This window comes from Diaporthe batatas (genome assembly GCF_019321695.1).
Source record: "Diaporthe batatas strain CRI 302-4 chromosome Unknown Contig00007, whole genome shotgun sequence".
NCBI lineage: Eukaryota > Fungi > Ascomycota > Sordariomycetes > Diaporthales > Diaporthaceae > Diaporthe > Diaporthe batatas.
The window spans coordinates 1,038,108-1,051,754 of NW_025408554.1; the positions used below are offsets into that span (position 1 = coordinate 1,038,108).

Genomic DNA, 13,647 nt, shown 5'->3' on the forward strand with positions numbered 1-13,647 from the left:
CAACCCCCCAAACCCACCGCCAAAATGGAAAACGACCGTGGCGAGATCGTCGATCTGTAAGGGCAACCCCCCCTCCTCTGAGGCTCGAATGCAGATGGGAGGAGGAAAAGGGCTGCGGAAACGCAAGCATGTGTCCACGAGAGCGGAACCAGTCTGGCTAACCCACCCCTCCCGCGTCAAACAGCTACGTCCCCCGCAAGTGCTCTGCCACCAACCGCATCATCAAGGCCAAGGACCACGCCTCCGTCCAGATCTCCATCGCCAAGGTTGACGAGTCTGGCCGTGCCGTCTCCGGCGAGAACCACGTCTACGCCCTCTGCGGTTTCGTCCGTGCCATGGGCGAGTCCGACGATGCCCTGAACCGCCTGGCCCAGCGTGACGGCCTCGTCAAGAACGTCTGGAGCGGCCAGCGATAAATGGGAAATCGGGACGGAAAAGGCGTGAACAACATGGGAACATGAAGGTATGCTCGGGCTTGGTCGCCATCGCGCGGTCCCATCCAACCACGGCGTACCGCAACAGCATACACCGACACAGATTGTGCTGACGGTCTTTGTCCTCAGCAGGGCTACGGTTGTTTGTTTTGGTATCTCGGAGTGGCTGGACATAGGACATCGAAAAATGATGTTTCATGGAGTTAGACGGCACGGCACTGCATCTTGCCAGTATTGAGATCTCACGAAACCAACGTCCCCGGACTTTTCTCGAAAATAATTCGATACCCGGACGAGCCAAACAAAAATGTGACGAGCACCCCTTCGAGCCCAATGCGCTTCATCGTGCCCCTCATGCGACATGCTCGCCTCCGAACATTGCCCAGCCCCGAGACCGTGTCCCGTCGTACGTGAAATGCCCCGGCTGGCAAAGTCTGTCCGGATGCGCCTGCGGGAGCAATTCATATCCGGGGATTCTGGGGCTACCTCGATAGCCCCCGTGCCGTAGATCGATCAGGCCTTGAAAAAGCCGCGGCGTTCAAGGTGCACGCCGTGGTACAGATACGGGTCTGACATTTCCCTCACTGCGAAGCCGGTCCTTCGCTGAGGAGCGCCGGTCAAAATGGTCTTCTCCCTTCTTTGACGGTCACTGTGGCCTCCTCGGGCACATGGCTCCCTCCTGCCTGTCTCGTGACAGGCGAAACATCGAAGTTGCGCAGCTATCAGAGCGCAGCCAGGTCCCTGTAGATGATACAACCCTGCTATGAGCCAATACCGCTCAGGTGCCCAGTAGCTCCAGCGGCATCCAGGCCGTGGTCTTTGCTATGGGAAACTTGCGCGGTCGACGTCCTGTAAGGTGGCGCCATTGAACGGCCGAGACAGGCGCAACAATTGCCCAATGCTGTCGCGGGGGCCATGATATCAGGCATTTCTACACATTTGTCGGAGCTCACATACATTGAGGCCCCAGCATCATGGTGGAACTCCTGCTCGGCAATGCGCACAACCGCTGATCGAGTTCCCCCGCGAACAGCACCTCTCGATTAGGGTGTTCGTAGCACGCATCTTGGTGAGCACGTTCAACACAAAGTGCTGGGCCGCATCTGACGCCTGAGAGCATTGAACTTCACAGTCTCAAGTGCCGGGGCCGTCCAGTCTTCGACCTATCTTTCTTGATGACTGCCGAGGGGTTTCCAGGTGCGTCAGGACCCCTGCGTTGCTACCAGAGGATGTTGTATTACTTGAACATTTCCTCCATGCTTATGTCTTGCCTGGCCTGTCGAAGCCGGGCGAGTGACCCGGCTTCGTGTCGGCAAGCCTCTTTTGGCCTCAGATCAAACGGAATCTAGTAAAAACCCCTGGCTCACCACTCAAGACAAGCTCCCTCATGGATGAGATGAAGTCTGTAGACTATTCAGATTAACTGTAGCAAATGAACCATACCAACAATATCGTAGACTAGTCAAGCTCTGTGTCTCTTTAAAGCAGTCAAAGATCAATGTGCACAGTACCTCAGGACCTAGCCTATGAGCTGGCTGGGCAGCCAGGTGGGCAGCCAGGGTCGCTGGGGCAGCACGCGGCAGCGGCTGAAGACGCTAGCCAGGAACAAAGATCGATCTGCAGGGCCCCATGACGCAGGTAATGAGATCGAGAGATCTGAAGAACCGTGACCAATCCGTAACTTTACCACTTGAGCGGAAACATGTGAATGGGGAGGAAGGTAGGTCTTTGTAGTCCTCAGCGGGCCACTGCCCATGCTCGAGAGCAATCAGTGTTCCTTCTACCAAGTTATCTGCCCATCCATGATTCTACACCGCACGTTTTCCACGGTTAGATCGCGCATCCGACAACCTGTGACAGCCCGCCGACTCGCGACAATGGCATTCAAACGCAAGGCACCAGCAGCCACAGTTCTGGCGAACGGGGCCGCCTCGGCCAAGAAGCAAAAGACAACATCGCTCTCCGACCCCCACCCATCCCACGGAATAGCAGAAGAACATGGCATAGTGCTGAGGAAATATTACCCCCCTGAGATGAGCAACGCCCGTGCTTTGGCGTACAACGACAATGCCCTTACCCGTCCTATCGAAGAGCTTCAATCCGCCATGCACCAGACCGCTGCTGCCCGCAAGAAAGTGAAGGTCGCGGGGTCCGTAGTGCACTGGTTCAAGATGGACCTGCGAATAAAAGACAACACCGCACTCTCCATGGCGAGCGAGAAGGCCAAGGCAGCCGGCGTGCCCCTGATCGCATTGTACATAATCAGCCCCCAGGACTGGGAGGCACATTTGACAGCACCAATCCGTGTCGATTTCATGCTCAGAACCCTGGAGGTCCTGAGGGCTGACTTGGACAAGCTGGACATCCCGCTGTACGTCGAGGTGGTGGAAAAGAGAAAGGTGATCCCTCAACGAATCGTCAAGTTGTTGAACGACTGGGATGCCAATCATTTGTTTGCCAACATTGAGTACGAGGTCGATGAGCTGCGACGAGAGGCAAAGCTGGTAGACATGCTGGCTGGTAAAGAGAAGGCTTTTGAGCTCGCCCACGACACCTGTGTAGTCCCACCTGGAAAACTCATCACTGGCTCTGGGAGACAGTACGCTGTGTACTCTCCATGGTACCGATCCTGGGTCGCACATGTTCATGCAAACATGGACCTTCTGGATACCTTTGATAGTCCTTCCAAGAACCCTACATCCGCCAGGGACAAGTATGGGAAGCTCTTCGGCAGTGCCATCCCAGAGGCGCCAAAGCAGAAACGGCTTTCAGCAGAGGACGCAAAAAGATACGCATCCATCTGGCCCGCCGGAGAGCACGAGGCGCACAGGAGGCTGGAAAAGTTCTGCGCAGAGAGGGTCGGCGCATATGGTGCGACGCGAAATTTTCCTTCCGAGAACGGAACCTCCGCATTATCTGTTCACCTGGCCAGCGGGACGATCAGCTCGAGGACCTGCGTGCGCGCGGCCAGGGACTCCAACACCACCAAAAAACTGGACGCCGGGAAAGATGGCATCAAGACGTGGATCAGCGAGGTCGCGTGGAGAGACTTTTACAAACACGTGCTCGTGAATTGGCCGTATATCTGCATGAACAAGCCTTTCAAGCCCGAGTATTCAAACATCGAGTGGTCATACAACATGGACGAGTTCAACGCCTGGACCGAGGGAAGGACTGGCTTCCCCATTGTCGACGCCGCCATGAGACAGGTCCGGCACATGGGCTATATGCACAACCGCGCTCGCATGATTGTCGCCTCGTTTCTTTCCAAGGACCTGCTTATTGACTGGAGGATGGGCGAGCGCTGGTTCATGGAGAACCTGATCGATGGCGACTTCGCATCCAACAACGGCGGTTGGGGCTTCTCTGCCTCGGTGGGTGTGGATCCACAACCGTACTTCCGAGTGTTCAACCCGCTGCTGCAAAGCGAGAAGTTCGACGCTGACGGGCATTACATCCGCAAGTGGGTTCCAGAGCTCAAGGGTGTGAAGGGGAAAGCCATTCATGATCCGTATGGGAGAGGTGCAGGCGCGATTGCGAAGAAGGCCGGATATCCAAAGCAGATGGTCGAGCACAAAGGATGTAGGGAGAGGGCGCTGGCAGCTTATAAGAAGGGAATCGGAGCTGAGAAGTAGGCTGAACTACATACATGAAATTGTTCAAAATCAAGTCTAATATCTAGACAAAATGCAGAGCTACAGCGAGACTGTGGCCGCTGTTTGTTGGCGAGTACACCAGTGTTGAGTCGGGCTTTAGAGAGAGATGTCAACTGGTGCTTCCTTCAACTCATGATATCTCCCCCCTCAGGCGATGACAAAGGTGGAGCATATAGAACGCTGAATCCGAGCTTTCGGAGCAGTTATTACGGAATTAGAGGAATCGGTCACACACATTTACAATGGCACGGCCGCGTACACTTCAAAGTATTGGTTCCCTTGCTTCACCTGTTGCTTCGAGGGGAGATGTTCCACAGAACACTGTCCAGCCTTGCTTCTTAGGAAGAATAACCTGTAACTAAATAGTCAATACACACATTACCATTGTAAAAGAGTCCTCTAGAGTCTCTTCTTGCGGTCAGAGCTGAGGGAGCGGACATCCAGGAGCCGGCCAGCTCCTGCTTGCCACAACCACCACCTGGCTTGGTGGGACACGCATACTTCATGTTAGCTATGAAGGGAGCCAGAACAAGGCATTTCTCCCTGTTTAAAGCCAAGTACAGAAGGATAGAGGCATCTAAAGAGATTTTGATTGTCCAGTGCCTTAGAGATGGGTCAGCGGTGTATGGGGTGCGTAAATGGAAGCAGCAGCGAGTCCGGGGTCTTCAGCACTTGGAGGGCCGGCGCACCTTCCCTCTGTGACGCGTGGAAGTCGAGCACCATTTCGCGCCCGTGTTTCCTTTCTGAGCCCGTACCTCAAATCAACTCTGTCAAAGCCACTGACAACTCCCTCGCGACGCAACTTTGTCAATCTCGCCCTCGACCACCCACGTCCTCCCTCGAAGTCTCTCCTGGTCCTTGAATCTAGCCCAACCGATCTTCTGGATCATAGCCTCGATATCCGATTCTTTTCATCTGTCTGCACAACGCCATCATGCCTGTCAAGCGAGAAGCTGACCCGAGCTTCATCAAACCTGACCCCGGCAAGCGCATCAAAAGAGAGGGTGGCGATGGCAACTTCGGTCTTTCCTCCATCCCTTTGGCCCCTACCCATGCCCACACTGCATCTGGAATCTCTTCGGCCGCCGCGCCGAAGTTTGAGGGCGGAGATCGCAAGCCTCTTGCTCCGGTGGGTGATCCCCACGATTGTCACTATCCGCTGTGTGTCGACAGACCACCCAGAAGCACATCACCCAGCTTCACTTCCCCCTTCCACATGCAGGCTGCGAATTCAGTCCCATCCAAATCGTCCTGTACACACGAACAATGTGCTGTACCTTTTCTAGGGCTCTGACATCTGGACCACTAACACACTTCCCGTGTTCAAATTAGGCTCCCAACTTCGGCGGCAGCCACCCAATGAACGTGCGCAAGAGGAAGTTCGGCGGCAACTCCATTAAAGCCCGCCGGGATGACGACTTGGTGTCTGCTCATTTCGACAGAAAGACCATGAGCGTCGAATTCGACGTGACGTTCAGGCCAGGAAAGAAGTGGTGTTCGGTGGAAGTCGAGCAGGAGATTTTTGACAGGCTCAACAAGGCAAAGTTCGACATCCAGCCCGTGGAGGATTGGGGTTTTCTCGACCGCAACTTGCTTGTTGTACGTATACCGAATCAGGCTTTCAGAGAGAAGCAGCGCTAACACGCTTCTCTGGTCCAAGTCGGGTTTTCAGAGGTCGCCGAGCATCAACTATAGATGCCGGGTGAAGGTCTACAGCACGAGCGAGGAGAAGGTCGAAAACTTGCCACCCGTCGTCAAGAAGCAGGAGCGCTCCACCCAGCCAAAGAACGAGAGTTTTTAGTAGATGAGCGCGGACATGGGCTGTATGCATGACTTGAGCAGACATCTGAGGGTGCTCTGGTCGATGGACATTGCTATTCTACATTATGTTGGAACGACTTGCACTCCGGCTGCAGCCAGATTTTCACGAGTGCCTTTAGGGATGCTGTAATCACAGTGGGCACGAATACACATTTGTTTACTTTGCTTTAGAGAAGGGTTCAAAGCAAATTTCAGTTGGGCCTGAAAGTCTTCGACTTTATGGGAATTAAAAGATTCAAAACCACAACATCATGGAGATATCGCACAAACGGTTGTTACCCCTCTTTCAATTGAAAAGTCCCTTTCCTGAGGCTACTTGATAATGACCCAGTAGTACCGATGTGGAAATCCAATTTGATAGCCAACACACTTGCCCACCCTGCCGCCGTGCACAGTCATATGTGGGCCCGCGGGGAAGGTTGTGAGATGCAGATGCATGCAGAATGACCTTGCGCGGGGGCAATACTCCGTAATGCTAGAGCAAAGCTGTTTCAAACATGGAGCCACCTCCAGGGGTATTGGTGCGCAGCTGAAACGCTTGCTGTCCTGCATATGCGATGCGACATCGAACGTGGACCACCAAGCTGCGAGATTGGAGAAACTATATAATCTCACAGACTCACTGCTTATTTCCCTCTGTCCCAGGGAACTCTTCTCTCCGCAGTCCCCTCGTCCTCCGGGCTCAAGCTCTTCGGTGGCGGTCGAGTTCGGCCAAAGCCTGCTGGGGCCGGCACGCCGACCCATGGCCCCATGACGACGGCCTGCAGCAACGAGACCCGGCCAAAATCGATCCGCAACCGAGGAGCAATCGACAACGACGTTCTAAGTTCCGCCTTTTTGAGCACCGTCTCCCCTGCGACGAGAGATCAGAGGTGTAGAGCGCAGAGAACGACCCCATGCGATCCGCATCATGCTTCAAGCAGGAGCCTCAAATCACTGGCCCCTGCTCGTCACGATAGCGTTGAGCGCACAATCCTCCGTCGGCTGACTGGGAACCCATCTGCTGCAGATGTCCAAACAACAAACCTGCTCTCCCAGTCAGCCAGATGTTGAGCCCCCCGGTCCGGCCCCCACTTGGAAGACATCGTGTTTCCTAGCCCCTTGGCTGGGACACACATAGTCTGGAAGTGGCCGCGTTGTCGGATCAGGATACCTGTCTGACCCACACTGCAAGAGCTTCGCCCGTGATCACCTTTTTAGGGACCCCACCGGCACGATCTTGCAGTGGTCGTGTCTTGTCGGACAAAGCCCGTCTGGCCCCGCTGGAAGGCCTCGTGCATCAACACATCCACACACCTACTAATAGCACTGGATGAGCACGGCCTGGAAGCCGGAGATGTCGGACGGGACCGTCTTCCGCAGAAAGTTTAGACGACGCCACGCCCGGTCCCTTTATATCCCAGCCAGGGGGAGATGCATGCCCGGAACACAATGCACGCATGTCTTTGGGAGAAAAGCACACGACGACAATCCGGACCGGAGTTATTTTACGCTCGGTCTCGCGCGCACATGGAAGCGTTGACTCTCCACCGGAAGTCTATCCCTCTGCCCCGCCACGGCCCGCAACGCTCGCTGCTTGTTGTCGAGCGCCGTGGTTTGTGCGGCGGAGGGAGCTGGAGGTGATGCGAGTCCGCTGGAATGGGAGACACGCGGATCTTTGAGAGGAGAATGATGGAGCGTTGTCCTGGACGCGTTGAAGACGGACCTAAGCCAGCCCCTCATAATGCCGAGAGTGGGGCAATCTTTTTTTTTTACTTTTCTTTTTTCGTGCCTGATGAAGCACATGGGAAGAGACTGTTGATGGCTGTCTGCTTGTCCGCTAGTCTTGGAAACTGTGTGGAGGGTCCCTTGTCAGAGTGCCTGGACCTTTTCGTGGTACAAGGGATTAGATGCACTCATTGCCTGCAATGTACAGTGATCGACAAACACAGGCAGTTAAATTCCCACAGATGAATGAATGTTTGCTTTCTACATGGGCCTGAGCTGCCACTGCCGATGACTGGCTTACAGACAAACCTGGTCAACCAAAGGTGGTCAGCCCTGAAAATGTGAGCCTACAACCAGAATCCAGCACAGTTGATGCTCGGAGAAGGACCAGCCCTGCAGCTGATCTGCCAACAAAGCAGCTGGGATCATGGCCTTTGTAAAGAGAGATCACCGAGTAATGTCGTAGGCAATCTTCAGCCATGCTCGCCTCGGAGCAGCAAGCAGCATTGGGTTGTTGGGTTGTTAGGGTCCAGGGTTGGGTGTGATGATTCTTGGAGCTAGCATTTTCCATAGCCGCTCCATGGCGCGCTAGCAGGGGTACCCATGTCCAGCCACCACGGCCCGGCCCACTCCACCACAAAATTTCTGCAGTGGCTGAGTGGATCGCGCATATGGCCACAATTTCCACGCCCGCTTCCAACAAGACAAGGCGTCTTTCGAGACGCCCGGCTAGCTCAATCGGTAGAGCGTGAGACTCTTAAGGACCTCGTGAGGGTCTGAATAGCCTCATGATTCTGACAGAGACCAATCTCAAGGTTGTGGGTTCGACCCCCACGTCGGGCTCAATTCCCGGCGATCATCGCCTCCTCTTTTGTCTTTTTGCTGGTTGTGGCGGGTGAGGGCATCGTGGGTGCTGTGGGGGCGAACTAGGCGGCATGCTGAGATGTCCATCTGTCTTGTCTCCATTGTCCCCCAGAGACTAGCAGGGCCTTCGATTTTGATGTGTTGATGATCTGTTTGATGCCGGCCTGGCACCAGTTGCTACTCCCTGACGGTGGACACTGGAAGGAGTACTGGGAAGTGGTATCAGATCAGTCCTCGACAATCCTGAGGACCGCAAAGCTGACTTGTGCCTGACGTTTAGATTTGCTTGGGTTGACGGGCGAGCCACGGCGAAGACGCAGTCCAAAGGGTAGGTAGGTATGGTATGGAGCGCTCGCGTGGCTGTCCACGTGCATACCAGCGACGTGTGAATCCGGGGCCGAGCTCCGATATCAACCATCGTTCGGCACCCTCTGAGGTCATATTCGAATGCCCAGCAACATGTGGGTTGCACATCTGCATAGCATGGAAGACAGACTCGGCTGCAGCACCGGCTCTCCGCTGCCTCGTGTTGATCTGAGGCCTCTCAACATTGGGCAGAGACCCCATAGCTTGGCCTGGATAGATCGGGTCTCCTTCTTGGGACGTCGCTCTGCCCTTGCAGCAGGTCACTAATAGATAGGTTGTGGCAATATCGGGTCATGCTTGATGCCCTCGGAACCTGCATCTGCAAACGTTCCTCGAGGTGGGTGCGCAGTGCCGTGTCCAACGGGTATGATCAATTTGGAGGAGCACTCGTCAATCCAAGCGGAGCAACGGGACAACACTCCTGCCAGATGAATGAGGTGAGAGCTCACATAACTCCCTAGGCATTGATGGTCCAGGTGTTGAAGAGCGTCTGTCTGTCCATTCGGTCTGTTTCAGGGCGAAGATGGGGTCGACGTCGTCCTCCCCCACCACTGGCAAGCTCCAACAGCTTGAACGGCCTACCTATGTATCTAGGTACTCAAGTACCTAGGTACCTGGTACCTAATAACTGGGCCCTTGGAAGCCCGCCCATAGGCAAATGCCACCCCTATTGAGACCGCATTCCGGCTGTCAGCTGCACTGTGACCTCTACGAGCCGCAATCCGCCCTCAACCTCGGGCCCCACCCCTGTCCCTTGGCAGCTTGTCTGCCGAGAACACCTCTCGGGCTGGTCCCTTTGTGACACCGTCGACTTGTCCGTTCGAGGTGGCTTAGCTTTCCTAGGTCCGCCAGATCCCTTATTCAGGTCACTTCGCCTCTGCGGGAACCATGTTGGCCTGCGCGCTCCAAGTTTCCAGCACCGCATCTCTATTGTCTCCATTTCGGACCGCAGCATGGATAATCTGACCCAGCTTGCGACCGGTGCGTGGCCTCGTCCTAGCCCTGCACCCGAGACCGCATGCTGTCTGTTGCTCGTGGCTGCGTACTGACCTGCGTGCTGACCTCGTTCCCCCGTGTGCACAGACATCTCCTGGTCTTCCCTCCCGACAGAATGGCTCCTGGCTGAGCTCGCGAAGCGTGACGATGTGGCCGACACAAAGCCAGAGTGCGGCTCGGGCAAGAAGGGATCCTACGACACATTCATGCACGTCGCCGCCCTGATCCTGATTCTGGCCTTGAGCACAATATGTACTGAGCCCCTACCGGCCGTCCCGACTTGGTGGTTGTCGCTGACTGGCCGCCCTTGGCAGCTTGCGGATTCCCCCTGATATCCAGCCACTCCCGCAGCCGACGCTCCAGCAACATCGTCTTCTACTCGCAGCACTTCGGCACCGGCGTTCTGATCGCTACCGCCTTCGTCCACCTCCTCCCGACCGCCTTCCAGTCTCTCACCGACCCATGCCTCCCGTACTTCTTCAGCAAGGGCTACAAGCCCTTGCCCGGGTTCATAGCCATGTTTTCAGCCATGGTGGTGGTGGCCATTGAGTCCTACCTGACAACGCGGGGTGCTGGACATTCTCACTCGCACATGTGGGGAGGCGACGAGAGCGATGACGAGCATGTGACCCATCACGGGCAAGGTGGAGGTATCCTGGCAGCTAGGCGCGGCCTGAACCGACCGACCAACATCGCATTGGAGGATCTGGGAGCTTCCGAGGGGCTGATGGCTGGCGCATCTCCGCTTCCAGAGTCAACACCTACACTGCAAATAAATGGCAAGAGCCACGGCGAGGCCGGCGAGTTAAGAGGAGGGAGAGCGAGGGACAGTGACGATGACGACGATCTGGATCGGGAATCGATGGATCTGGAGCTGAACATAGACGAGCTCTCGACAGTGCCCCTCGATGGCGGCAATAGATCCTTGATGAAGCCCGATCCCTCGTCCACGAGCCCCGCCGCGCCTCACATACCACCAGGTCCGGACGAGCAGAGGCGGCTAATGCTGCAGTGTCTGCTCCTCGAGGCCGGTATCCTTTTTCACAGCGTTTTCATCGGGATGGCCATATCTGTCGCCACAGGCCCGCCATTCGTGGTCTTCCTCGTAGCCATTGCCTTCCATCAAACCTTTGAGGGCCTTGCGCTCGGGTCGAGAATAGCGGGACTACACCTCCCCAAATCATCGCCTCGGCCGTGGCTCATGGTCCTGGCCTACGGCACGACCACCCCCATCGGCCAGGCCATCGGGCTTATCGTGCATAACTTTTACGACCCGATGAGCCAGACGGGCCTGCTCATGGGTCAGTATCACCTTCTCCCTTACGAGTCCCCGTCTTTCATGTTTTGGAATGTTCTTGACTGCAGCACTTTAGGATTCTTGGGCAAAACTAACGTACCACTAGTCGGCTTCATGAATGCCATTTCGAGCGGCCTGCTGCTCTTTGCGGGGCTGGTGCAGCTGCTGGCGGAGGACTTTTTGACGGAAAAGAGCTACAAGACCCTGCATGGGCGTAGGAGAGTCAATGCATTCATGGCTGTGGTGGGAGGATCTTTGCTGATGGCGCTTGTTGGTGCGTTTGCATGAGCCTGGATTAGGGCAGTGGAGTTTTAGGGTTCGAAATGCCAACTCTGAAGCACGGCGTTGGTGGCAAATCCAGTTACAATACCTCCTATATAGAAATCATGCTGTGGTGTCTCATGGACGGTTATCTGCACCGGTGTTACTCGATTCAAAGCTTGGAATCTCCTTGGATGACCCTTAAGATGTTGTGCCATTGGGTCTGATCTTCCGCAACGATGGCCGGCATCTCAGCAATGGCTACAAACTCGAGAGCCGCGTTATCGGCGCTCATTCCTCGTACGGAACCGCTACTCATCCACGTTCCTGCGCGGTGCAGAACATTCGCTCCTGGAATACAGCAACCTCAAATATCTCCAATATCTCAACCACTGACAGGCGCAGCATGAAGCTCTATCCCGAAAGCCCCAGGGTATTCACTTTCTTGGCTGTCTATCAATGATAGTCACGAGCGATGCATGAGTCCAAGCTACTGCACATGTGACCATCCAACCTCATATGTGATCACCCCTACCATAGAACACCGTCTCTGCTGGATTTGACCCAAGGTAGGGGCATGATAGCCTGCCCAGGTGGCAGCCTAGAGAAGGATACTGGAAAGAAGGTTGTCATATTCAATGATAATAAGTATCCAGTGGCAGGGAGAAGGAACCAACTTGCAGGAATGTAGAGGAAAACTGTCATTGACAGTTGTCTCAGGGCACAAGCCAGGTAATGGTCTAAATGATGACAGTGATGGAGTTAATGCAAGACTAGATGTCTCGGATGCAGTTAACTCCATTAGGGCTAGGGTTGCCGCCCACTACACTATACATACTAGGTTAGTTAGTATAGTATAGTGGATTTTAAAATACTATTAATATAATAATAGTATAGTATATAAACTTTTAATATAAATATATATAATATAATAAGTTAAAATATAAAAAAGTAAGTAAAAAAAAATTATAAAAAAAAATAAAAAAAATAAAAAAAAAAATAAAAAAATAAAAAAGAAAAATAAAAAAGAAAAATAAAAAAAATAAAAAGAAAAAAAGAAAATTAAAAAAAGAAAATTAAAAAAATAAGAAAATTAAAAATTAGAAAAATAAAAGAAATAAAAGAAATAAAAGAAATAAAAGAAATAAAAGAAATAAAAGAAATAAAAGAAATAAAAGAAATAAAAGAAATAAAAGAAATAAAAGAAATAAAAGAAAAAAAGAAATAAAAGAAATAAAAGAAATAAAAGAAATAAAAGAAACAAAAGAAATAAAAGAAATAAAAAAATAAAAAATAAAAGAAATAAAAGAAATAAAAGAAATAAAAGAAAAAAAGAAAATTAAAAATAAGAAAATTAAAAATTAGAAAAATAAAAAAATAAAAAAATAAAAGAAATAAAAAAATAAAAGAAATAAAAATAAAAAAATAAAAATAAAAAAATAAAAGTATAATAAATAAATAAGGGTAGAGTTAAAATTAAGGTATAATTAAGTTATTATTTAATTAAATTATAAATAAATTAAAATAAAGATTCTAACTTTAATTTAAAACTTATTAATTAATCTAATAATTAAGTTAAAAATTTAATTATACCTTTTATACCTATTATAAATATTAAATAATAAAAGAAAGTATAATATCTTTATTACTTTTAATTAATTAAAAGGCTTTATTTATTAATAAAGCTATTTCTAATTAAATTATTAATTTACTTAAAATTATTAGAATTATTATTAAGTATATAATTATAATTTAATTAATTTAAATACTTTAAAAATACTTAAAATTAATATTTTATAAATTATTTAAATCACTTAAATTTTAATTTCTTTAATAAATAAAATTAAACTTTAATTTATTAATTACTTTTATATAACTTCTATTAATTAATAGATAGTTATTAACTACTTATAGGTATATATAAACTATTACTTTTTAAATAATTAAGGTTATAAAAGTTATTACTTTTATATTATTTAATTAATTACTTAATTAATTAGTTTAATAATTACTTTAATAGTTAATTTAATAAAAGTTAGTTTAATAATTACTTTAATAAACTAATTAATAAGTTAATTAATAGTCTAATTAATTACTTTAATAATTACTTTAATAATTATTTTAATAGTTATTTTAATAGTTATTCTTACTATTATTACTTTAATTATTTATATACTTTAACTTTATATAATTCTTTTTTAAATATATAAATAATATATTTTAAGAGTCTATTATAAAGTTATAT

General features: G+C 50.5%; 4 protein-coding genes across 4 annotated transcripts; all 4 read left to right on the forward strand.

Moving 5' to 3' along the window:
* Positions 1-24: 24 nt before the first annotated feature.
* Positions 25-416, forward strand: KVR01_007080 (uncharacterized protein; the record flags this gene model as incomplete). The annotated part of the gene is made up of 2 exons (XM_044782597.1): positions 25-56; positions 185-416. The coding sequence occupies 2 exons, from the start codon at positions 25-27 to the stop codon at positions 414-416; spliced, it is 264 nt and encodes an 87-aa protein (XP_044644511.1).
* A 1,597-nt stretch (positions 417-2,013) lies between these two features.
* KVR01_006641 (uncharacterized protein) lies at positions 2,014-4,072 on the forward strand. The gene has a single exon (XM_044794324.1). It carries the CDS (start codon positions 2,189-2,191, stop codon positions 4,067-4,069), a length of 1,881 nt encoding a protein of 626 aa, XP_044644072.1. The 5' UTR covers positions 2,014-2,188; the 3' UTR covers positions 4,070-4,072.
* A 952-nt stretch (positions 4,073-5,024) lies between these two features.
* KVR01_006648 (uncharacterized protein) lies at positions 5,025-5,891 on the forward strand (the record flags this gene model as incomplete). The annotated part of the gene is made up of 3 exons (XM_044782537.1): positions 5,025-5,219; positions 5,423-5,689; positions 5,763-5,891. 3 exons carry the CDS (start codon positions 5,025-5,027, stop codon positions 5,889-5,891), a joined length of 591 nt encoding a protein of 196 aa, XP_044644079.1.
* A 688-nt stretch (positions 5,892-6,579) lies between these two features.
* KVR01_006529 (uncharacterized protein) lies at positions 6,580-12,118 on the forward strand. Its single transcript, XM_044786724.1, has 3 exons — positions 6,580-9,829; positions 9,932-10,096; positions 10,159-12,118. The coding sequence occupies exons 1-3, from the start codon at positions 9,802-9,804 to the stop codon at positions 11,427-11,429; spliced, it is 1,464 nt and encodes a 487-aa protein (XP_044643960.1). The 5' UTR covers positions 6,580-9,801; the 3' UTR covers positions 11,430-12,118.
* Positions 12,119-13,647: the final 1,529 nt, after the last annotated feature.